Source organism: Leucoraja erinacea, chromosome 13 (assembly GCF_028641065.1).
Source record: "Leucoraja erinacea ecotype New England chromosome 13, Leri_hhj_1, whole genome shotgun sequence".
Lineage (NCBI taxonomy): Eukaryota > Metazoa > Chordata > Chondrichthyes > Rajiformes > Rajidae > Leucoraja > Leucoraja erinaceus.
Genome location: NC_073389.1, coordinates 32,542,264 through 32,569,269, shown reverse-complemented (window position 1 = coordinate 32,569,269; position 27,006 = coordinate 32,542,264). Strand labels below are relative to the sequence as shown.

The window sequence follows — 27,006 nt, the reverse complement described above, 5'->3', positions numbered from 1 at the left end:
TTCCAAAGGTGATGGAAAGACTAGGTGCTGAGAGTTCTCATACCTGCATTAAAGAGGCAATTAAACACACCCGAGCAATTACAAATGCGTGTGAAAGCACGTGTCCCAAACATTATGGTGCCCTGAAATGGTGGGGGGGGGGGGGGGGGGGAACTATGTATATAAACACAGCTCTAATTTCTACATGGTGAAACTAAAATGTATAAAAATGACCTTTATTAAAATCTGGCAATGTGCACTTTAACCACATGTGATTTTTTTCTATTACAAATCTCAAGTTGTGGAGTACAGATGCAAATAAATCAATGATGGGTCTTTGGCCCAAACTTTCTGGACATTTCTTCCTGTGTGATCCCAGGTTTGTACAGGCTCAGCGGTGCAATGCTGGGCATCCCCAGCATAAGCCAACTGCACTCACCAAATGGCTCTGGCTGCTGATGGGGGTTCATGCCAGCTGTTAAAGCTGTTGCAGAAGTTGAATGTTTACAGATGACCCTGATGGCACACAAATATTCAAACTCGCAGGAACTACTACAGAAAAGAATATTTATTCAGACATTAAAATTTAAAAACACAGAATTAAATGCAAGTTGAATTACAGCTGAATCAATTAAAATGGTGTGCTTACAATTTCCCTACCAGCCATTATATTCCACAGTGGAACTTCAGCGATCCAGGCTTGGCTACTGGTCTCCCCATCAGATTCCACAGTGCCAGCACTGGGTTTCAGTAATTCTGTAAACAGTGTATACAAGTCCAGCAGCAATGCTGGTACCTCAGCAGAAGATCTGGCTTGTTCTCCATTTATCAGTTTGTTGTGCAATTTTGAATCATGTCAGAGAGAGCAAATTCTTGAAAATGTTTTTATTAAAACTGTCAGATTGCATTGAGAAACTGTGGACAGGCAAGTTTATATTATTAATTTCTATGTACATACAATTTACATTATGTAAACCCTTTAAAACACCCAAAAATAATGTAATCAGAATCAGTGAATGGGATCTCGTTAGCTGTACCTGTCTCCGAAATAGACTACTGTAAGCACTAACTAGGAATTAAAACTAAAAAAATGTTTCTAAAGTATAAAATGAAGATACACCCTTTAGAATAACTCTGGTAACGCTTGCCCACAATTATTTACAGTAGTAAAATGTCATTTTGTTCCATACCAAGAAACCAAATATATACATCGTGCAGTTCCCCCTAATTATTTTATAGAGAAAATCACTGTTATTTAACAACATATACATACATATTACAGGACATGTTTCGATGCAAGCTGTTTTAACAATGCAACCTGCAAACTTTCTGGACAACCAGTAAAATAAAACAGATAAGATTTTTAATCTCATAGAATGTCTTATTCGGCAGTCAACTGGATGATTTCTGGAATTAATAATTCCAGCTACAAAAGTTTGGACAGCTTAAGAACCAAGAGGGTGCCTCATGTTAGCATCGGAATTTGAGTGCGGAGGGTGAGGAGGAGGAACAGGAACTTTGGCATTCTGCTTATCCTAGAACAGGAAATCAATCACCGAGCATGGATGGACCTTCCCGTTCCAGGTGTCTGCCTATCATACCGTATTAGCACGCGAGGAAATTGAGTTTTCTGAAGCCTTGGTGCAGACCTAATTGAAAGCAACTACTTCAATTCCAAAACCTTTCACTGAATCCAATTGCCAACTTTAACAGCCTCTTCAATGCACACAGCATTTTACTTCCAATTGAGCATCTCAGAGACAATTATTTATCTGCATGGATTAGAAAGTATGATAAACAGTTCTTAATAAATTATTTATGACTGGATATCCAAGTTAAAAATTAAAAGAAAAATGGGACAAATCAAATTTTAACCAGGTAGACGACTAATGTACTACGTTCATTTCAGCAATTTGAAATTAATCTTTGCTTCAGAGAGCATTTAATGAATCATAGAGCATGCTTTACAGAGTGCAGTAATACCTTAAGGCAATTGCTAATTTAGCTTGTTGTGGTGATATGGGAGCAACGAAGGACTTGATCAGGAAATTACCCAAAGAAGAGAATTGAGGCAGTGAGGAGACAGCGGGGGTTTAGGACCTGTGTTCTTAGATAGAACTGGCATAAACTCTGCAAGCCAAATCATTCCATTGAGATTCTCATACTAATTTACTCATGTATCTTAACACACTCCATTCTCATTTGGTTAGTATTATATTAGTGAATGCTAAAATGCTTACCAAATGTTTTTCACAGTTCAAATTGCTGTGGGTTAAGAGCTAAGTGAGAGTTGATGCATTTATATATTTATAGAACAATGTTTGCATTTGGGAGTGTGATCTATGGACAATTACTGTTCATCGCTATTGAAAACTTTCATAGTGAGTCATCTTTGTGCCGATCAATACTACAGTGTGTCTTTTTCTGTGACTTCTGCTGTTAGTGTCCTGTAACAATCAATGGACAGAATGTGCATGGATAACAAGAAACCGATATTCCCCAACTGTCTGTGGTTTCAGCTTGGTCCACAAAGGTGAGAAGTTTGCAAACTCCTATAGAACTGTGAAAATGGAACTAAGCTTAAAGTACAAGAATAGTAAACCAGCCAGTCAGCACTGGCTTGGTAACTGAGTAAAATTGAACAGGAGGTGTAGCAGCTATGATGTATAATAAGAATCACATCGCCTGGCCTCATCTCAGAACAACCTCTGGAACACCCAGTTAAATCTCTTGTCCCGGAATCAATTGTCAGATTCGGACACTGAACTTCACTTTTGGGCCTAGGCTAACCCTAGCTATTGTGGTTCAAAGCTCCTGTTATCATACAAGTCCAGGCAGTTTCAATCCACATGCAAACAGCACCAATGATACTGCAGAGGCATGGCGATGGAAAGATGTCTACTTAAATTGGGGTTGAGACGAAGAGTTGAGGCAGAGGAACGGGAACTTTACTCCACACCTCACTGTGCCACTTTTTGATATTGCACAGGATGAGGATGTCCGAGATGGGAAGAGTTCAGTTCCCTCACCCTGCTGAGTATAGAATGCTAAATAAATAAACTGTGACTATAGATCACACACCGGTAACACAAAAGGGGAGTCAATTTGAACTCTCCTCTAGTATACCATACGCTTCAATGTTCCCTTTAATGCGTCGTTCATATAACATTCGAGGCCAGCATGTCGGTACCAAGTTCAATGTACAAGGTGGAGAAAATAAACACACTCACCACGTAAAGAAACAAAAACAATTCAGACTTTGAGAAATAAGAATCTCCTTTAGGAAACTGCAGCCTTTCAATGAAGTGGAGCCTTTGGTAGGCAGGTCACACACTAAAGAACTGACTTTACATAAGGTAGCCCTTTACCTAACGTTATGAACAGGGGCCATTCCATTCAAGACCAGCTTTGGGTTTGGAGGTGACTGGGTAAATTATGTCACATTAAGTTCTTCACAAAACACCCATAACTTTTACCCGCAGTTCTGTAGTGCTTTCTGATTTCAATCAGTGATGCTAGAACTTCTCTTCGGCCAGCTGTTTTGCTCCGGGTACTGTCTGTTACCAGTGCTTCCCTCCACCAGTTAATGCCCAGGTGCCAGACATATTCCCATTTTCTCTTCATTGCGTGACAACAGCTCTAATTGGAAGCTGACAATAGCAGATTAACCTGCAAGAAGAGGATGAAAATTGAGAAGATGCAAATTAAAGATTGTCCAAAGTCTCTGACATATTCCCACTTCAAACTGAAGTGGAAGAGAGCGGAAATAAAATATATAACAGAACAGTGCAGAATCAGGACCCCTTGGCCCATGCTGTATATGATACCAAATTAAACTACTACCTTCTTCCAGAATATCTTTTAATGTACACCCATTTGCCTATAAAAAAGCACCTTAAGCATCACTAACATAGCTACTTCCACCACCACCCCCGGCAGCATGTTCCAGGCACCCACCACTGTGTAAAAATCTTGCCCCTTGTATGGTAACCCATACACCCTGAATTTAGGAGGGCATCACGACTCCAAGTTTGACTGCTTCCACCCATGTCACTCCAGTGACTCACTGTGTGAAGTGGATACTGAGAGAGAATATTCAGGTCTTCTCCCTCTCAAAACATGTTACACTGGAATTTAAGAGCCAGCTTCTCTACTTTGGGGTCAAATACAGAAGGGACAAATTGCTAAATCAAGTCACACCACCCAATGCCCCCTTGTCCCCTCAACGGTCATGTGCAGTTTGATAGAGATCTCTCATTGTAATTTAAAAGAAAATTCTAAAATGTGGAGTATACAATACAATAACAACGTTTTCAAAAACAAATGAGATGTACATTCTGAACACTAAGTGGAAAACTGGAACTGAAACCAACTCACCCCTGCAGTAGGGATGGAGAATGGACTTTACACAAGGGGCCTTTGAATAAAGGGAAGCTTCTCTATTTAATGTGTGGCAAAATATTTCCCTCATCAATTTCCAGATTTAGCCAATTCCGTAAAAAACATCAGCATCTTACGGGGTGCTGAATTTGAAGAAGTGTTTCTCTTAGCAGTTTACCAAGTTTTTGGAGCTGCATCTGGTGGATTGTTTTCTCTGGATTATTCGTGTTTATTTTCCCTGGAGCATCAGAGACTGTGTGGAGACCTGATGGAAGTATATAATTTGATGAGAGGCATAGATAAGGTAGAAAGTCAGAACCCATCTCCCAGAGTGGAAATGTCAAAATCCCTTTGATTGAATATATCAGATTGTAAATTATGTTTATCAAGCCTTTGGTCCATATATATTTTAGTAATCTGAGGGATAGGGGTAGTTGGGGGTTGGGGGTAAAAAGCAATACATACAATGGCTGTGTTTAGGAAGGGGGGTTGGAGTTATGGCTTTAAGATGGCATAGAGCTCATCCTAGGAAGTGCAACACAAATTTGTCACACACTGTTACATCAGGCTACTTCCTACCTGGTCCATGGAAGGACAAGCTATAATCTGCAAATCTTCACCAGAGAAATCTTCCTGCAATACTCCTTGCAGCTTCTGGAATGTCTGTTGGATGTTGCTCTAAAGAAAAATCAATCGTCTTAGGAACAGGAGACGATAGAGCGTTTGCAAGATACTATGTTATGTGTCCGTTTCACTACAGGTAGTCTGCTATAACACGTTTTTCCACAACACAAACGAGTGACAAATTAGTGAACATTATTTGCATTACATGGGCTGAATTGGTTATAATGCAAATTCGATGCAGAAATAGAGAACATGCAGAAAATGACTTGCCTGGATTTAAACAGTATAGGGTGAAAAAAACCTGTTTCTATGTAACCTCCCCCCCCAGTAATCAGACACCATTGTCTCTTAGGAATATAGTTGCTACATTCACAGCAGGAGGTCATTGACAAGCAATCATTTCCTTTGACATTTGTGCAATATTACTCTATAGGAACAATATAGTATACAGTTTTTAGTATTTTTGGCTTACAGTTACAAAAATGTTATTGCTGATGAAAATCCTGCAAGAAAAATGACTTTGTTATTGCGAGTCTGAAACTCTGTAGCTCCTAACCCCTTTCCCAGACTGACACAATTGTCTTTATAATGCGATCGTCTATGACACAAAGTATGTTGGAATGCAACAATGGCGTTACAGCAGAATACCTGTATTAGTGCGATTTGACACAAATATTTAGCACTAGATTAATGCAAGATTACTGTGCATCAGTTGTCAATGTGGCTTTCATGCAGGACTGTGTTACTTACCCGCACCAAGTATACCTGGGATAACACAATGAATTAGTATCATTCACAAATGTGACCTTTCCCCGAGTGTTAAAAGGAGAGGGAAAGTGAACATTGAAAATATTAACTATAATTAAGATTTAAAAGATAGCCAGAAGTGATGTATTCAAGAGACAGGTAGATTTAGCTCTTAGGGCTAATTGAATCAAGGGATATGGGGGAAAAGCAGGAACAGGGTACCGATTTTGGATGATCAGCCATGATCATATTGAATGGTGGTGCTGGCTCAAAGGGCCGAATGGCCTAATCCTGCACCTATTTTCTATGTTTCTCTGCATTCATTCTGTGCACTGGATTAGAACCAGAACAATGACGTTCTTATTTGCTGCAGCTTTGCGGGCAAATTAAATGCAACATCAACAAAAATAATGAGACAATAAATTATCAGTTATTCCAAGTAAATTGAAACATGATATTGCAAAAAAAACCTAAGTACACAACAAGTGATCTGCCAATGTCGATGTGCATTTAACAAAACTGTAGTCTGAAGGGAGTTTATAAATAGACACATTGCTGGAATATGGTCCATTTTTAAGGTTGGTCATTAAAATATGATGAGTGTTTGTTCACCTTCCAGTGATGGGTGATGGAAATCAGTAAGAATTTCCACCTCAGCTACTGGATGCTATTTAAAACCAAATTCTGTTTTTTTTCACCTAAAAGCTTAGTAGGTAAAATAAATTAAAATGGCTGATGTAGAAAAGAAGAGACATAGAAACATAGAAAATAAGTGCAGGAGGAGACCATTCGGCCCTGCAAGCCAGCACTGCCATTCATTATCATGGCTGATCATCCAAAATCAATAACCCGTGCCTGCTTTCTCCCCATACCCCTTTATTCCGCCAACCCCAAGAGCTCTATCTAACTCGCTTTTAAATTCATCCAGTGAATTGGCCTCCACAGCCTTCTGTGGCAGAGAATTCTACAAATTTAACACTTACTGGGTGAAAACGTTTTTTCTCATCTCAGTTGGCATCCCCTTTATTCTAGGACTGTGGCCCCTGGTTCAGGACTCCCACAACATTGGGAACATTTTTCCTGCATCTAGCTTGTCCAGTCCTTTTATAATTGTATATGTGTCTATAACATTCCCTTCTAAATTCCAGTGAATGCAAGCCCAGTCTTTCCAATCTTTCCTCATATGACAGTCCCGCAATCCTGGGGATTAACCTTGTGAACCTACACTGCGCTCCCGCAATAGCAAGGATGTCCTTCCTCAAATTCGCAGACCAAAGCTGCACACAATACTCCAGATGTGGTCACACCAGGGCTATGTACAACTGCAGGAGGACCTGTTTACTCCAATACTCAAATCCCCTCATTATGAAGGATAACGTGACATGACTGAGACCCTAATCAACTCGGTACCTCCTCCCAATCCCAATCGAGGTCTGATCAGTCTGAAGAAGGGTCTCGACCCGAAACGTCACCCATTCCTTCTCTCCAGAGATGCTGCCTGTCTCGCTGAGTTACTCCAGCATGTCTATCTTCAATTTAAACCAGCATCTACAGCTCCTCCCTACACAATCAAGGTCTGCAGACTTAGCAGAGTTGACTACACAGTGCCATCCATAATGTTTGGGACAATAACCCATAATTTATTTATTTGCCTCCGTACTCAACAAATTGAGAGTAGTAATAGAAAAAAATCACGTGGTTAAAGGGCACATTGTCAGATTTTAATAAAGGCCATTTTTTATACATTTTGGTTTCATCATGTAGAATTTACAGCAGTGTGTATACATGATCCCCCCATTTCAGGGCACCACAATGTTTGGGACACAGCAATGTCATGTTTAGTATTTTGTTGCATATCCTTTGCATACAATGACTGCTTGAAGTCTGCAATTCATGGACATCACCAGTTGCTGGGCGTCTTCTCTGGTGATGCTCTGCCAGGTCTGTATTGTAGCCATCTTTAGCTTATGCTTGTTTTCGGGGCTAGTCCCCTTCAGTTCTCACTTCAGCAGTGAAATGGCATGCTCAATTGGGTTCAGATCGGGTGATTGACTTGGCCACTCAAGAATTGCCCATATTTTAGGTTTGAAAAATACCTGTGATGCTTTAGCAGTATGTTTGGGATCATTGTCTTGCTATAGAATGAACCGTCGGCCAATGAGGCATTTGTTTGAACTTGAGCAGATAGGATGTGTCTATACACTTCAGAATTCATTATGCTACTACCATCAGCAGTTGTATCATCAATGAAGATAAGTAAGCCAGTACCTTCAGCAGCCAGACATGCCCAGGCCATAACGCCCCCACCACCGTGTTTCACACGAGGTGATATGTTTTGGATCTTGGGCAGTCCATTCTCTCCTCCATACTTTGCTATCACTCTGATATAAGTTAATCTTCATCTCATCTGTCCACGACATTTTTCCAAAACTATAGTAGCTCTTTTAAGTACTTCTTGGCAAACTGTAACCGGGCCATCCTATTTATGCGGCTAACTAGTGGTTTGTATTTTGCAGTGTAGCCTCTGTATTTCTGTTCATGAAGTCTTCTGCGGACAGTGGTCATTGACAAATCCACACCTGACTCCTGAACCGTGTTTCTGATCTGTCGGACAGGTGTTTCGGTTGTTTTCTTTATTATAGGGATAATTCTTGTCATCTGCTGTGGAGGTCTTGCTTGGCCTGCCAGTCCCTTTGCGATTAGTAAGCTCACCAGTGCTTTCTTCTTAATGATGTTCCAAACAGTTGATTTTGGTAAGCTGAAGGTTTGGCTGATGCCTCTAACAATTTTCTTCTTGTTTCTCAGTCTCATAATGGCTTATTTGATTTTCATTGGCACAACTTTGGTCCTCATGTTGATAAACAGCAATAAAAGTTTCCAAAGGTGATGGAAAGACTGGAGGAAAGACTAGATACTGAGAGCTCTCTTATACCTGAATTAAGGAGGCATTTAAACCCACCTGAGCAATTACAAACACCTGTGAAGCCATGTGTCCCAAACATTATGGTGCCCTGAAATGGGACGACGACTATGTTTAAACACTGCTGTAATTTCTACATCGTGAAATCAAAATGTATAAAAATACTCTTTAATAAAATCTGACAATGTGCACTTTAACCACATGTGATTTATTCTATTACAAATCCCAAATTGTGGAGTACAGAGGCAAATAAATAAATGATGGGTCTTTGTCCCAAACATTATGGAGGGCACTGTAGTTCCAGCTATTTTGTTTGCATCTTTGGGTTCTTGATAAATAATCAGTAGAGAAGCCTTCAAGAGTTAACTGGCTAGCATTGCAAGTATGAGACAAGTTAGATATAATTCAAGTGCTAAAGATGCATTAATCTTAAAGCTTACCTTAAGTTAACTCAATGTACATCATACAGGTTCAAAAGGTAGATCACAACTTACCCGCACAGGTTTAAATAGGACGAACTCTGTATCTTTATTGTACAAATACAAGGACAGACTTCTCAAAGTCACAGGTAGCTTGTCTTTAATTGTTTTGTACGTGGAAGCCACCAAATCATTGATTTTTGCTGAAAATTCATGGAAAAGAAACAGAATTGTTAGTATTTCTTTTATGAAACGTATCTCCACTTTAAACATTAAACTATGCACACGGACCTTCACAAACTTTTTCATCTCATTGACTGCTCAAACTGCTCTAAACCACAGTCATCATTTGCATCCTATCCACCCACTGTGGTACATTAATGCCCACACCACAAGGTTCCTGGTTCAAACCTTCTCCTCTGATTTCAGCATGTAATTGAGGTCAGGATTGAACCCGGTCTCTGGTGCTGTGAGGAGATTTCCTCTGCCACTGCCCCTCTGATGCGATTCATTACAATGCACCAGGAGATGATCTGAGGATTTAATGCAGCACTTCACATATGAACGTTAGTTCTTTCTAAGTGTGGGTGGATTCAACAAACAATGGAGGTGGAATCTCTTCACAATCCTGAAACCCACAGACATTTAAAAAGGACCACCTTGCTAAACATCATTTCATATAGAAAATAAAGATAATCTTATTGAAACTTGGCAATAAACATTACTTAATACAACAAAGTAATAATAATCTGAAATAGAAATGGAAACAGCTGTACATCGAGCAGAAGAATAAAATCAAACATGCCTGGCTGTGCCCAGGGCTGTTGAGCGAGGCTGTATTTCGGCCCTCCCTGATGACCCATGGCTTTTAACGCTGATACCTACACAAGATAAATTCAGTATCATCATTGAATGAGAATGGCACAAATCATAATAGTTTGTATTATGATTGCTACCCCTATTATGTTTAAAAATGTGTCAACAATCTTATTGAAATCATAGAATGGTCGTGGCCCTTTGACCCAATAAATTCAGGCTGGTTCTTTGCAGCAGAGTTAGTATTTTAATTTTAAATTAATTCCAATATACAATTTTAAAAGTTTTAAATTAATTCGTTAAATTATTTAACTCTGCCATAATAGCTTTTAAAACGTCGTCTAGTTCTGGACTCCTCTGCTCTGGGGAAGAAGAATATGACCATTCACCCCATCTATCCTTGTGATTTTGTACACATCAATGGTCACCCTCAGCCTCTTATGCTTCAGGGTAAAAATTCCTGGCCTATCCAGCCTCCCCTTGCAACTCAGGTTTGACCACATCTATCAGCATAAATGACTCTTTGGTCTAGAGGTAAATAGGGATGAAAAATTAATGCTGACCATGTCAGTGATGTTTGCATCCCATGAAGGGCTAAATTAAAAAACATTCAAGTGGCTTTGAAATCCTTTGACAGCAGGGTGGCAGAACCTTGGTGATATCCTGCTAAAGGGCTGCCTGCACCTAGGAGACTGCTCTGCTTGTGGGATCCTGGGTTCCAAGGATCTGCTCGTTCACCTCTCCTCTGGGAAAGAAAGTCCAGAATATGGGACTGGACAATACAGCCCAATAAAGCACAACATAAAATGTGCACTGCATCTCTGGGGAACACTGTGCTGTGCAAACATCCTCATGTTTGAGAAACAATATTGTCTAGATCTTCTCTGATTCTGTCCTTAAGTCAATTTCCTGCCCTCTGAAGAAGGGTCTCGACCCAAAATGTCACCCATTCCATCTCTCCAGAGATGCTGCCTGTCCCACTGAGTTACTCCAGCTTTTTGTGTCAATCTTCAGTTTAAACCAGTATCTGCAGTTCCTTTCTACACGTCTTTTTCCCCCCCGCCAACATTACACGTGCAGGTGCCCAGACCTTTGTTAGTTTAGTGTAGAGCTGTAATTAGAGGAGTCAACAAGTACACTAGAAGCTTCAATTAGCAAAATAGGAATGAAGGAGGTGGGACTGGAATGCATTGCAAGAGTCAAGTCAGCGTCACAATGCATGGAAACAGGTCCATCGGCCCAACTTGTCCATGTCAACCAATTGCCTATGTTTAGCCTATATCCCCAAAAACCTTTCCTATCCATGTGCCTGTCCAACTATCCCTTAAATGTTATTATACCCGCCTCAACTATTATCTCTGTCAGCTCGTTCCATATATTCACTACCCTCTGTGAGAAAGTTGCCTCTCCATGTCTATTTCATCTTTCCCCTCTCACCGTAAACCTATACCCTCTAGTTCTTGATTCCCCTACCCTGGAGAAAGGACTTTGTGCATTTGCCCTATCTATTCCTCTCATGATTTTATATACCTCCATATGATCATCCTTAGGCCTCCTGAGCTCAAATGAACAAAGTCCGAGCCTGCCTAACCTCCTCTGTAGCACAGTTCCTCATATCCTGTCACTATCCTCATCAACTTCTAGGTTCTCTTTCCATTTTAATGGCATCTGTCCTATAACAAGATGACTAAAACTGAATGAACGTCCAGGTTAGGCCTCTTCATTTGCCTAAAATAGCGTCTTCATTGCTGGCAAATACAGTACGTCTTAATCAGATTCATGAGACTTGACCTCACTCACACAAAAGCATGCTGACAATTCATAATAAACCATCTTTCCAGATGCTTATCCCTGAAAATCCTCTCCAGTAACTTTCCTACTATAGATGTTAGGCTTACTGGTCTATAGTTCCCAATTTTTCTTCTTCTTTGCAGCTCTTCTTAGAGGCACAACATTAGCCACCATCTAATCTCACGGCACCTCACTCATCTCTAACAGCGATCCATATATCTCATCTTGGGCTCCTGCAATTTCTTCTACAACTTACAACAGTATCCTTGGATATATCTGATCAGGCCAGGGAGATATGTAGCACCTCCTCGACTTAGGAAAGATGTCAGGCTGGAAAGGGTACAGAGAAGATTTACCAGGATGTTGTCAGGGCTAGCGGGTCTGAGCTATAGGGAGAGGTTGAGTAGGCTGGGACTATTCCTTGGAGCACAGATGAGCAGTGACCTTATTGAGGTGTATAAAATCATGAGAGGAATAGATCGGGTAGATGCACAGAGTCTCTTGCCCAGAGTAGGTGAATCGAGGACCAGAGTACGTAGGTTTAAGGTGTAGGGGAAAAGATTTAATAGGAATACAAGGGGCAACTGTTTCCACCCAAAAGGTGGTGGGTGGATGGAACAAGCTGCCAGAGGAAGTAGTTGAGGCTGGGACTATCCCAACGTTTAAGAAGCAGCTAGACAGGTACATGGATAGGACCAAATGTGGGCAGGTGGGACTAGTGTAGAGGGACATGTTGGCCGGTGTGGGCAAGTTGGCCTGAAGGGCCTGTTTTTCACACTGAATCATTCTATACCCATGACTGGGTTGGGGCCATTGTTTAAGGAATTGCAACAAGGAAGAAAAGCATTAACAAAGGTGGTCATCCCAATATTTGGAGGAAATTTCTGTTTGGCCGGCACAAGAAATGAGATAAGCAGTTTGACAATTTAGGGGAAGTGAGGGTCTCAAGGAAGATTATGCCGAGGCAGAGCAACGAGGTGGAAATGGACACTGGTGAAGAAGTCACAGAGGAGCAGCAGGCAGAGGAGAAATAGTGTGACACCAACATACGCCATATTGAAACACGAGGATCTAGATCTCTGTATAACACTTAAAATCAGATGAAAACAATGTAAAATCCCCCAATCTACATTTTACCTATTTCAGTTGGGCAAATAGTGTGTCAATTCTTCAGTCAAATTGTTTCCAAAACCAAGGCTCCAACCAAGAATAACGCAGTAAAACAGCAGTATATCTATCCATGCAATTAGCTGTATCAGTTGTACAGCATAAGACCTTTTGGCCCATCACATCTATGCTGACTGTCAAGCTAATCCCACTTGCCTGCATTCATTCTATGTGCGATTCAAATACCTGTCCATTTGCCTCCTAAATGTTATCACTGTTTCTGCATCCATTACCTCTTCCAGCAGTACCACCTACTCTTTGTATGAAAAATCTATCCATAGATCCCCCTTAGACCTCCCTCTCACCTTAAATCCCTTGAAGACTGAAAAAGGTGAATTTATTATGGGGAACAAGGAAATGGCAGATGAGTTGAACAGGTACTTTGGATCTGTCTTCACTAAGGAGGACACAAACAATCTTCCTGAAGTCTGAAGAAGGGTTTTGGCCCGAAACGTTGCCTATTTCCTTCGCTCCATAGATGCTGCTGCACCCGCTGAGTTTCTCCAGCTTTTTTGTGTAACCTTCCTGATATACTAGTGGCCAGAGGATCTGGGGTGACGGAGGAACTGAAGGAAATCCATACAAGGCAGGAAATGGTGTTGGATAGACTGATGGGACTGAAGGCTGCTAAATCCACAGGGCCTGGTGGTCTGCATCCCAGGGTACTTAAGGAAGTGGCTCTAGAAATCGTGGATGCATTGGTGATAATTTTCCAATGTCCTATAGACTCAGGATCAGTTCCTGTGGATTGGAGGGTAGCTAATGTCATCCCACTTTTTAAGAAAGGCGGGAGAGAGAAAACGGAATTATAGACCAGTTAGCCTGACATCGGTGGTGGGGAAGATGCTGGAGTCAATTATAAAAGATGAGATAGCCGAACATTTGGATAGCTGTAACAGGATCGGTCCGAGTCAGCATGGATTTCCGAAGGGGAAATCATGCGTGACTAATCTTCTGGAATTTTACGAAGATGCAACTAGGAAAATGGACATGGGAGAGCCAGTGGATGTAGTGTTCCTGGACTTTCAGAAAGCATTTGATACGGTTCCACATAGGAGATTAGTGGGCAAAATGAGGGCACATGGTATTGGGGGTAGAGTGCTGACATGGATAGAGAAGTGGTTGGCAGACAGGAAACAAAGAATAGGGATTAACAGGTCCCTTTCAGAATGGCAGGCAGTGACTAGTGGGGTACTGCAAGGCTCTGCTGGGACTGCAGCTATTTACAATATAAATCAATGATTTGGATGAAGGGATTCAAAGTAACATTAGCAAATTTGCAGATGACACAAAGCTGGGTGGCAGTGTGAACTCTGAGGAAGATGCAATGAGAATGGATGGTGACTTGGATAGGTTGGGGGAGTGGGCAGATGCATGGCAGATGAAGTTTAATGCGGATAAATGTGAGGTTATCGACTTTGGTAGCAAAAACAGGAAGGCAGGTTACTATCTAAATGGTGTCAAGTTGGGAAAAGGGGAAGTACAACGGGATCTGGGGGTCCTTGTATATCAGTCTATGAAAGTAAGCATGCGGGTACAGCAGGCAGTGAAGAAAGCGAATGGCATGTTGGCCTTTATAACAAGAGGAATCGAATATAGGAGCAAAGAGGTCCTTCTGCAGTTGTACAGAGCCCTAGCGAGACCACACCTGGAGTATTGTGTGCAGTTTTGGTCCCCTAATTTGAGGAAGGACATTCTTGCTATAGAGGGAGTGCAGCGTAGGTTTACAAGGTTAATTCCCAGGATGGCAGGACTGTCATATGCTGAGAGAATGGAGCAGCTGGGCTTGTGCACGCTGGAGTTTAGAAGGATGAGAGGGAATCTCATTGAAATATATAAGCTTGTTAAGGTTTTGGTCACACCAGAGGCAGGAAACATGTTCCCGATGTTGGGGAAGTCCAGAACTAGGGGCCACAGTTTAAGAATAAGGAGTAAGCCATTTAGAACAGAGACGAGGAACCACCTTTTCTCTCAGAGAGTGGTCAGTCTGTGGAATTCTCTGCCTCAACGGGCGGTGGAGACGGGTTCTCTGATTGCTTTCAAGAGAGAGCTAGATAGGGCTCTTAAAAATAGTGGAGTGAGGAGATATGGGGAGAAGGCAGGAACGGGTTACTGATTGGGGATGATCAGCCATGATCACAAGGCTCGAAGGGCCGAATGGCCTACTCCTGCACCTATTGTCTAAATCCAAGGCCTTTAGTTCTAGACATCCTTACCATGGGAAACAGATACTGGCTACGTACTCCATATATAGCTCTCATAATCTTATAAACCTCCATCACAGTCACCTCTCAGCTTCCTTTGTTCCACGGAAGGCAGACCCAGCCTGTCAGACCCAGACTCCAGACTGCCCTGATAACACAAGCTATATTGACACAGAAACTCCTGTTGTCTTGCAGGCAAGCTACATTCCTTTTTGATGATCAATTTCTAAACCCAATACCATGTACATTTTCCAATATTCATGATGCTTTGGCCATTTTGTATTTAACAGTATGGATGAATACATTAAATCTCCATTCAGCAGCACTGATACACATCTCCCTGAGGTATAACCGGTAGGTTAAACACAATACAGTTCCCTTACTTTGGTCATGAACTCTTCCAGGTGTCCTACAAAGAGTTTGGTTTGGTACTGAATAAATTTTTCACAGGCAGACTTCAAATTACGGTCGACTTCCTTCTTCGAGTCTAGGTAGTGTTCCTTGATCTCTGGAGATCCCTAAGGAGAGACAAGAGGGGTTATCCATTCCTCAGAGCAGTGGGAAACTAACACAGCTATCGCTCATTCAAGTGCTTGCACTCATTTATGCAAAAACCTAATGCACCCTCTGAATTAATTTAAAGCTGCCTGGATTATTCATGACAGTTACGTTGCCACGTTTTTCTCGGTGACTCTGGCATATCGCACATCGCCACATTTGAAGCTCGCTAGTGGCCACCAAGAACACAACATACTTTGAGCCCTACCTCAAGCAGGAATTCAAGGATGGAATTGTTGCTGCTTAGTCTGAATAGTCTGGGAACGGACCTGGGATTCAGCATTTTAAAAGCTGCATCTGTAATTGAAAATATTCAAATGTTAAACAGAGACATCATGCCAACTGAAGCAATTAAATGGCACATAGACCAAGTTAAATACTGAAACTTGCTTAAATGGGCTGCATGATTTCTTAAGGTCTGGAAGTAAACATACCTGCACTCACAGGGTTCGGCTTATTCACTAAGATCTACTTTATAAAGTGATGATTCCAAACTCCTGGCAAGAACTCCAGACAACATTGTTACCAGAGAACATGTCCATTTTGACATATTAATCGTAATTGAGGTAAAATGATGGACAAAATTGCTGGAGGAACTCAACATCTGTGGAGGGAAATGGACAGACACTTTTTCTGATCAAGCATCTAGACAAGACGAATTTGGGTTTTTTTGCTCCAGATTCCAGCATCTGCAATCTCTTGTGGCTCCAGTAAAATGATGGACCATGCACCCAACAATTCCCAGACGTTACTCCTATCATGAGGTCTGTTTAATCATACCCATTCATGCACAAAAATAATTAAACATAAATGCAGCCTCAGCACAGGGAGGCCCAACAACAGAAACAAAATGCAGAGGGGATTGTGTACCAATAGGTTTCGGGCAGCTGAAGAAGGAGAAAAACCACTGCAAATCTGCAACTATGGAAGAAACAGTGTAAAGCTGTCAGTGTCCAATGTTGCTCAAAATCTGCAATGAAAGCCTGTTCAACAGAAAGGAACAATAAAATATAGAGCACCTAGAGGGGTTGAGAGGAGTGTGATCCAACAGATTTGTTTTAATATTAAACAACATGAAATTTAACCCATTAACTTCATTTAATTGGGGGCCTTTCGTTGTAGCTTTCATCTCTCAAACTAATCAAGGTCTGACTGATCTTCCACCTTGTTATTTTTCAGTTCCTATATAAAACAAAGTGTTTTACAACCCAAACAACTGTCTCCTGCGAGTCAATGAGGAACTAGCTGCGCATTCCCTGTATTTGCTGCTGTGGAAATCCCACATTAACAGTCCCACAATTGCAGGGCTGCGCTGGGCTCTAGGCGTCTGGGTTACAGCTTGCAGCATTATGATGTGCAAATAAGTTGTCCAATGTTATGGGACAACTTAAAGCTTTGCAATTAAATAAACTTGGATACTTGGGTGACAATCAACATTGTGCTCAACTGAAGTATCAAACCAAATGTGCAGAAAGACACAGATAGTACAGCAAAGAAGACCATTCAGCCCAAATACTTCAGCCATGCGATGTTATATCATCAGGTCTCCTCCATCGCTCTGGATTTAATATCAGCTTTGATAACCATTTCTTTCTTCAGTTGCTTATCCAGCTTCCAATTAAATAAACACTTAAGGTTGATCTCATTGGCACCTTGTGGTTGGTTGGCAGGTACAGTAGCCCATGTTGTATGAATCTGACTGAAGCTAGTCTTATAATCAGTAGTTGCATTATAGTTGTACATCTTGTAGACAGGAATTTAAAAATGAAACTCCACAAGTCTAAACGTGGACCATGGCAAATTAACAATGACCTTGAGACGGCATCATTGGGAGATGAGATTTTCAAAAGGAGAACATTCATATAAGTTCTTTACTAACATTCCTTTGAAAATGTAATATTTCCTTGTTTCGAATTTTGTGTTCTTCAAAATCGTGCTACACTACCACTGTAAGTTCCCTAAGAGCCACGCACCATCCTGGCTTGGAGGTACATCCATGTTTCTTCACCATCGCTGGGTTACGATCCTGGAACTCCCTCGCTAACAGCAATGAAAGTATACCCACACCTTAAGGACTGCAGTGTTTTAAGTGTTGCGAGTGCTCATCACCGCTTTAAGCTGCATTAAACCAAACAACCCAACTCACAGCAACATAAATCGGATCAACTGTAATTCTATTTTCATTTTTGGTGCGTTCAGTGTGCAGCAGAACCACACGGATCACAGGGATGGACATTAAATTTATGGATGAAGCTCACACCCCAAGAATGAAAACAAATCTGTAATTACTTACCACCACCAGCTCACCACCTCACTTGCTGGCTGGCACACAGGTTTGCCCATGTAGCAACGGCACATATAATGAGAGAGCAAAACCATGAGTCAGCCAGCTAACCATACCACAAGGATGTATTACCCTTCACCTGTATGTCTACTAGAAATGCACCATGAAAAATGAAGAGCTTATTAATGTTCAGATGCAATTTAGAAAAGTTGTTAGTTGATCTGGAAGCAACGCAGAGCATTCAACACTGCAAAGGCCAACAAAGGAGAGTGCAGACAGAAAAGAATGTACACAAAATGGATAAACATTTTTCCCCCAAAGTGGCCATTAATAATTCAAAGGATTTTGCTTGGCAATTACAGGTTATAATGTTAGGCGACTGCTATCAAGGTTCTGCTGCAGCTGTAAATTAATTTGTGAACTTTGTGAAATTAGTTGATTTGTGCACTAGATTAGCTACAGAGTGAGGAAGGGTGACACTATCACCAGACCATCCGATAAGTTAATTCTAGATTCCTAATAGACGCTGAAAGCGCATTGGCTTGGTGATCACTTTACCATTGTTCACACACAGACAGCATGACAGACAGCACCTTGCACAAAAATCAACAATTAACTTCATTGCGTTACTGCATGAACTACTGGACACACAGGGATGAAATGTCCAATACATACTCCAGATTATTTGACTGGGCCTATGAGGTTATACTCTCAAGAGCTCCAGTCCCCTTCAATTGTAATTACGGCAGATGAGGAAAGGGTTAAATCGGACAGGTTTGGTGGTAATATAAAAACTGGTTCTGCTGGATGCTAACCAGCAGCCCTTGTCAGAAAGTACCTGTTAGTACTTTGTGTTGGTCTTGTATGCTCAGCCTTATCTAACCTCCAGCTACTAGTTTACACATTTAATTCTGATGAAAGGTCTCGGACTTGAAATGCCAACCTTTTCTCTTTGCAAATGCTGCCTGACCTGTTGAGTGTTTCCAGCATTTTGTTCAGACATTTGATATGATTGTGTTAGTGTAAATGCTTAAAAAATGTCACACTTTGCCATGTAAGATTTTGCTGCTATTAAAAGCACAGCCAACTGCAATGCGATATGTATCCCACAATAATGCTGGGTGTATGTGTCTTCCAATTTACAAAGCTATTTCCTATTATTATAAATAGTGCACCATACTACTAATGAGAATACACTGTATGGAATCACTCAAGAGCTTTGCCCAACCATTGTGATATGTAATTTCACGATACAAAATGGTTTCGGGGAACACGTCTTTTTTGTCCACCCTTCACTCCCAGCTCCGAAACGGATGGCTTTGTCGCCACCCAGTGGTGCAAGCACAGCATTGCAACCTGGGATACATCCTCAATGTTGAGCGCATGATCTTTCGTTGTGCGTCCCTTTTCCCAAGAACTCGGGCATCATGTTTCTACAAGTAATTCACTTTTTGATCGATAATGGGCATAGTCAGGATTTGAGCATCCATCCAGAACAATTATTCTAAGCGTCCAGCAGCACCATAGGCTACATTTCTTCTTGTGTCTGATCCTCCTTCCAGGTTGAAGATAAATCTGTGGTTCTTGCCCAGATGACCAGTCAGCTAGCCTCGAAACATATATGATTGTTAAGGGTTTGGACACGCTAGAAGCAGGAAACATGTTCCCGATGTTGGGGGAGTCCAGAACCAGGGGCCACAGTTTAAGAATAAAAGAGTAAGCTATTTAGAACGGAGACGAGGAAACACTTTGTGAGTATGTGGAATTCCCTGCCTCGGTGGAGGCAGGTTCTCTGGATGCTTTCAAGAGAGCTAGATAGGGCTCTTAGAAATAGAGGAGTCAGGGGATATGGGGAGAAGGCAGGAACGGGGTACTGATTGGGGATGATCAGCATGATCACATTGAATGGCGGTGCTGGCTCGAAGGGAAGAATGGCCTACTCTTGCACCTACTGTCCATTGTCTATTTTAGAACATGCTTACAGCTGCAAGAGTCACAAGTAAAACAGAGCTGCAAGAATGCATTATTAAAAAGCGAGACAGAAAGCATGCAGGTCATCATTGCAAATGAACATAGAATAAACCTGGAATGTTGATCAGGAAAAGATGGGTAGAATTGGGCCACCCAGCTCCACCAGCCAGCACCAAGCAGTACCTCTAGTCTTTTTAAGGTCCAGGGAAATTTCCTTAATGGCAAAGTCAGTGTGGAAAGGAGCAATCTGTTCCCGAAGGATCAAAAGGTGCTTGATAAGGAAGAGCTGTCCATCTGTCAGAGTCTGAAACAAAAAAATACAGAGAAAGGATTTTTAGCCAGCTCTTGGATGACGTGACTAAACAACTAGCTGTGTAGCAAGGCACTGCAGACGCTAGTTTAAACCAAAGATAGACACAAAAAGCTGGAGTAACTCTGCGGGTCAGACAGCATCTCTGGAGAAAAGGAATAGGTGACGTTTCAGGTCGAGACCCTTCTACAGACAACGAGCTCTATTGTTTGCATCTCATGCAACAGATGCAGATTTTACAATGGGAGATGGTCCTGGCCTTTATTGAAACATTCTCCTTATTGACATTGGCCACCGACGTTGAGACTCTAAATCTGGGTAGAATACGATACACGCAAAAGAAATAAACTTCAGACAGACATTTATTTCAGAAGGTACACATATATTTGGCTAGTTCATGCTGACAACAATCTTTTTGCATTTTGGCAAAGTGATGACAGAAGAAAATGAACAAGAAAAAACATCTTCAATGATAGATTGAGGAACTACAGGTCAATTTAACAGGACTATTTCAGCAGATCCACTGATCAAATTGAATACAATACACAAAACCTAACATGTATTCCACTCTGACGTGGCTGAGCTGCTTCTGTGAATAAAGGCAGATAACATTTTACATTTGGTGCAGGCAACATCTAGCATTCTGATGGCAGCACACTATTTGGATGAAATATTACATATAATATGTAATATTTTCTGCATTTAAAATTACAATGCTCCAGATTACGCTGATATACATTATCGCTACACATTAATTTGAAGAGTGGAGGTTTGTGAAAACTGAGAGGTTTATGCTTCAGCCAACAGTAGGGAGAGAATTGTAACCTTACCACAAAATTGTTTCGAGGAGCTTGCTATGTTAGAACGCTGATTGCAATTCAATCATATTTCATTGACTGTTGTGAACTTTGGGACATCATCCGTATTTCTAAGGTATATCATATGACATCATTTTGAGACCATTCTTTCAGAGATTATACAAAATAATTCTGCATTAAATCAAACAACCCAACTCACAGCAACATAATGTTTCTGTGTGCCTGGGTCAGGAAGGAAAGGTCTGTATGTGCAACTGAGTCTAAATGATGAGCAAGGACAGGGCTGGGCCAGCCTATGCTACCACCTTGTGGCCAGATGGCCTCATGACAACTGCCAAAATTCACATGTAGCCACCTCAGAGCTGGGATCGATGGATATCGGGAGAGCTGGGGAAATTCAACAAGGCCGGGGAAAGAGAAGGGATGAGAAAAAACAAACACAACCCGTTACAAGTAATCAATATACTGAAATGCTCACTGACCTTGTTTTTGGTGATTAAATCGGCAGCCCCGAGCAATGACTGTATACAAGCAAACAAGGCTTCTTGCGATAGACCTTGAAACACCATCCGCTGTTGAAAACACACCAGTTACAACCCATGACCTTTTCCTTCAGTGCCAGTACATGCATTGTCAGGCAAACCATGCTTTTGCCTTTCAGGAAGCTAACCACAAGGGATATTCTGTGTTTAAAATGACAATGCTCCAGCAAAAGACTACGTCGATTCAGGCAAACACCAAGGTGTCTTGGTGGTTGGTGAGAGAAAATGAATGTTAGTAATATTTTGAAACAATATTATTTTGAAATTTAACCCTAGTCACTTCCTGTGCTGTGATGTTAAACCTCCGCTTCCATAGCACTTTGCACCAGTAGGATACCATACAGCTGCATTTTAATGGTGGTGACAGAACAACCTTGCTCTCAAAGTCAGTAAAACCAACAAACTGATTGTTGATTTTAGAAGAGGAAGGCTGAGTATCCACAAACCTGTCGTCATCGACGGGACGGTGGTGGAGAGAGTCAATAACTTCAAGTTCCTGGGCTTGCAACTCTGAAGATCTGTCCTGGACCCAGCAAATTGATACAATCATAAAGAAAGCCCATCAACATCTCTACTTCATTAGAAGATTGAAGAGATTTGGCATGTCAACAAATACTCTCTTGAACGTCTACAGGTGTACTGTAGAGAGCATATTCACTGGTCGCATCACAACCTGGTTCAGCAACTCGAATACCCCAGAATGAAGGAGCTCACAAAAAGTGGAGAACACTGCCCAGCCCATCATGGGTACTGACCTCCCTACTATCGAAGCTCTGCCTCATATGGGCAACCAGCATCACCAGGGACTCATGCCACCCCGGCCACACTTTCATTTCACTCCTGCCATGGGGAAGAAATTATAGGAGTCTGAAAATCATGACATCCAGATTCTGGAACAGCTTCTTTCCAACAATCATAAGGCTACTGAACACAACAAACTCCATCTGATCTCCAAATGATGAACTGCCCTGCTGGCACTCAGGACTTCAGGTTTCGTTTTGTTTTGTTTTGCACTATATTGCTTTTTTTTTAAATTTATGAAACTATTTTTTGTTTGTTTATTATATTATTTATTCAGTACTGTGTTTACAAATCTGTTGTTACTGCTAGTAAGAATTTCATTGTTCCATTTCGGTACATATGACAATAAAACACTCTCGACTCTTCACCCACCGACCCCTCTTGCCATGAACCTTGGGATGTTGACACGAGGTTGGAAAGGTTACTGGCAAGTCGTGTACCACGTACATTGTCCAAGAGCATCGGACCTGCTGCTTCACACTGTTGGCAGCTGATAATGAATACCCCAATGGGGAACATATGCAACCCGAGATCACACCATTCCTTTGCTCCACCACTGATGAATGTGCCTTCTAACACCAAGGCCCTCGGCTCCCAAACTCTCCACCTTCTCCACCTTTTTAGCTCATTTATTAAAACCTCTCACCAAGCTTAATTCTTTAAAAAAAAAAAATTGCGCCTCATTTCAGAAGTTGTTAATAAACACCTGCCAAATACTAAGAGATTGGACACCTAAAGGATGGGCATATTGTGGGAGCCTACAGATGGTATCATACATTAATTGAAAACACATATTGAATTCATATCAACAGAATACGGATAGCCGCTCATCACAACCAGTCCATATGGTTACTCATCACACACACCGACATCTTACACCTTGTCCCTTCAGTCCAACCTTCTGCAATTCTTGGGCTGGACAACTCAGCAAAGAACAGCAGCAGCTGACTATTGAGACATAGCTTCAAAGTGAACAGAGAACTCACTCAGAGCAAGTTCAAATAGTTCAAATGCTAATTATCCCCCATCACCCATAATACATTCTTATTAAAAGTTAAGAACTGGATATAATTAGCAGGTGGCTGGGTTGGAGGGTGGAATGGAGATGAAATGAAAATGTTTTTCAAAGCAAAAAAGGTAAAAAGAGCATTTTTCTGAAACTTACATCTATACATCTGTACAGTTTTGAGAGACAAACCAATGTCCTGCGAACTGTTGGGTACCACATGCCATGCAAATCTGCTGGGGAAATGGACGACTGTGGCCGAGATTTCAGAACATCTGGGTTACCTGCACGTCAATAAACTAAAGTGAACATCACAGCACAACACAAAGCAAATGCTGACATAAAAGACACAGCTGCAGTCCGACCCATCCAATAGAAGTGGCTAGTCTAGTTTTAGTTTAGTTTAGAGGTACAGCGCAGAAACAGGCCCATCGGCCCACTGAGTCCGTGCTGACCACGACATTAACACTGTGCAGGAAGAGATCACAATTAACCAACTATCCAAAAACTTCTCATTTGCACCAACTCCTCAGCCAGGCTTTCAGCTGTCAGACCTTCCTATTCCTCTACTCACTATCTGCTTGGACACTGGGAGCAATTCTCAATTTCTTCTTCAAATGGAATCATAGAAACATAAAAAACAGGTGCAGGAGTCTGGCACTCGGCTCTTTGAGCCAGCACTACCATTCAATATGATCATGGCTGATCATCCAAAATCAGTACCCCGTTCTTGCTTTTTCCTCATATTCCTTGATTCCTTTAGCCCTAAGAGCTAAATCTAAGTCTCTCTTGAAAATATCCAGTGAATTGGCCTTCACTGCCTTCCGTGGCAGAGAATTCCAGATTCACAACACTCTGGGTGAATTTTGTTTTCCCTCATTTCGGATGATTAATGCTACAGCACTTATTGCAGTGTAGCACTCACTCAGCATGGTTCCAGAAGTGTTACATCAAATGCAAATTATCTTATTATACTTATTGCTGACAGAGAGTGTTGAGTCATTGAATGCCTTAACAAACGACATGGTCAAATAGCCTTTGAGGATTGGTGAAAGGTATGTGGAGCTTGAGAAAGTTCTGGTCAAGAGATTTTTAGTCACACTGTAACCGCGTGGAATTAGAAATTACCAACTTAGATGAGCTGGGAAATAGTGGACAGAGTGAAGGAACAAGAGTTCTCCGTTTGTGACATGTTGAGTAGATTGGAACGTAAATCAGCAAAACTATGCCGGGTGGGATTCAGTGAGGAGAAATGGGAGGTCACTTATATGGCCAGGAGTAAAATAACTGAAGATATTTTCTTCAGTTCAGCATGATTTAAAGCCACATCCTGCTTACTGCTTAGTTCACCTGGAAACATTGTATTTTGTTCTGATTGGTTTCATATTTTTATATTAAATCCAGAATTTTCAAACTACAAGCTTCCAGTAACTTTTACTACCTTCATTAAATGAACAAAACTGCAACAACAACAACTCTATTTAATTACTGGATGTGCACGCCTCCATTCCTCCGCCCACTATCAGTACAATGTAGTGCAATACCTGATTTGATGACGTTTTCAGAATCAGGATCTTCTAGCTGAACTTCAGCCAATGAGGAATCAGCTGCAGCATGCAGCTTCTTTTGCTCGTCCTTCAAACTCTGTGCAATTTGCTGCAGAACACAAAGGAATTGCAACCCAAAATTAGAACTTATTTCCAGCTGTGAGTCATCATTTCTTTTTCTCCAGAAATGCTGTCTGAGTCGCTGAGTTACTGCAGCTGTTTGTGTCTATTTTTATTGTTAACCATTCAATTCATTAAATGGTTAAACCAACTATGGATCTCCTACTTTAATCACTCCACTATCACGTCACTTAGATCAGCTATCCAAGCCCCATTGTTTAAGAGGGAACTGCAGATGCTGGAGAATCGAAGGTTACACAGAAAAGCTGGAGAAACTCAGCGGGTGCAGCAGCATCTATGGAGCGAAGGAAATAGGCAACGTTTCGGGCCGAAACCCTTCTTCAGACTGGAGACCAGTCTTCAGACCAGTCTGAAGAAGGGTTTCGGCCCGAAACGTTGCCTATTTCCTTCGCTCCATAGATGCTGCTGCACCCGCTGAGTTTCTCCAGCTTTTCTGTGTAACATCCAAGCCCCATTGTCAGGTGTTTCCTTTATCAGTGCAGATAAGGGTCGGCGGCGGCAGTGGGGCCTGGAAGCTGCAAGGAAGCTGTGTGGGCCAGCAGCGGTGGCAGTAGGACCAGCCTGGAAGCGATTGGGAAAGCGATGCAGAAGGCCCACCGGGAGGAGGTGGCTGATCTAGCACTCTGGCGTCAGGACAACAGCCTCCTCTTGAATATCAAAAAAACCAAGGAGCTGATCGTGGACTTTAGGAGGGCACATCATCCGAGGACGTACACACCATTGAAGATAAATGGGGATACTGTGGATAGGGTGAGCTGCTTTAAATACCTGGGAGTCCACATCTCAGAGGATCTGACATGGACATCACACGCTGCAGCACTGGTGAGTAAGGCAAGGCAGCGCCTTTACCACCTCAGGCAATTGAGGAAATTCAGAGTGTCTCTGAGGATCCTCCAGTACTTCTACTCAGCGGCTGTGGAAAGCATCTTGTCCGGAAACATCACAATTTGTTTTGGGAACTGCTCTGCCCAGGACAAGAAGGCTCTGCAGAGAGTAGTGCGTTCGGCCGAACGCACTATGGGAACTACACTCGCCCCCCTGCAGGAACTATACATCAGAAGGTGCAACTCCAGAGCCAACAAGATCATGGGAGACCCCTTCCACCCCAGCAATGGACTGTTCCAGCTGCTACGGTCAGGCAAAACGCCTCCGTTGCCATGCTGTGAAAATGGAGAGGATGAGAAGGAGTTTCTTCCCAGAGGCCATTCTTCCCAGAGTAAACTCCTATCTCATGAGGGACTAACTTTACTGTACCATTTTAATGTTGTGTGGTGTCTTTTTAAAATTGCTCTTTTTTTCCTCCTACAAATATGTAATATGTGAATATGTGTTTCTGTTCCATTCTGTTTCGTAGGAGGTTTTTTGCACAATCCGCAAGCATTGCCACTTTTCATTTCACTGCACATCTCGTATGTGTATGTGACAAATAAACTTGACTTGACTTGACTGGGGCTGCCATCGGCAGCCCAGCCTGGTTGTGGTCGCTAGGTCCGTCCGTCATAATCGAAATCCAAAAACAAGTCAGAAACCATATATCAAGATGCAGGAGTTAAAAATACAGACCAGTGCAAAAAATAATGTTCACTATTTTGATCAGGATCCGATGAATATGGCGTACAATAGTATGAGGAAAAGCAAGATTAAATGTAAGCCATTTAGTTCTCAATAGCACGATTTTCCTACCTCCATCATTTCGAGTTTGTCAGGGTAGGCCAGGTCACCGGCTGCTGGTTTATAGCCCAGAATGTCAGTCTGAATGTAGATATGGGTTCTGTACATGAGACGCTCCTGTACATCTTCCAGCATCTGCTTTGCCACTGTAGAAAATGCACCCAGCTGCTCCACTGAAATAGATGGGAAGCAAAGTTTCTGTAAAAGTCACTGCAAAGTGAGTATTTGGAAATTCAACTTTGGATCAAGAGCACAATTCTGTCAAATACTAGATTTACTCACATCAATTGTATTTACATTTGGATTAATT

The 27,006-nt window shown here is 41.8% G+C and overlaps 1 protein-coding gene across 1 annotated transcript in view; it reads right to left on the bottom strand.

Annotated features, from left to right (window-relative positions):
• Positions 1 to 849: 849 nt before the first annotated feature.
• Positions 850 to 27,006, bottom strand: part of cog3 (component of oligomeric golgi complex 3) — a 49,523-nt gene continuing 23,366 nt past the window's right edge. The window contains exons 13-23 of the mRNA XM_055644802.1: positions 26,709 to 26,869; positions 24,882 to 24,993; positions 23,497 to 23,621; positions 21,471 to 21,560; positions 20,044 to 20,164; positions 15,814 to 15,902; positions 15,431 to 15,565; positions 9,875 to 9,950; positions 9,145 to 9,272; positions 4,939 to 5,037; positions 850 to 3,648 (exon numbers count right to left, since the gene is read on the bottom strand). Coding sequence (XP_055500777.1) covers positions 3,619 to 3,648; positions 4,939 to 5,037; positions 9,145 to 9,272; positions 9,875 to 9,950; positions 15,431 to 15,565; positions 15,814 to 15,902; positions 20,044 to 20,164; positions 21,471 to 21,560; positions 23,497 to 23,621; positions 24,882 to 24,993; positions 26,709 to 26,869 — 1,166 coding nt within the window. The 3' untranslated portion in view covers positions 850 to 3,618. The remainder of the gene's footprint in view (positions 3,649 to 4,938; positions 5,038 to 9,144; positions 9,273 to 9,874; positions 9,951 to 15,430; positions 15,566 to 15,813; positions 15,903 to 20,043; positions 20,165 to 21,470; positions 21,561 to 23,496; positions 23,622 to 24,881; positions 24,994 to 26,708; positions 26,870 to 27,006) is intronic.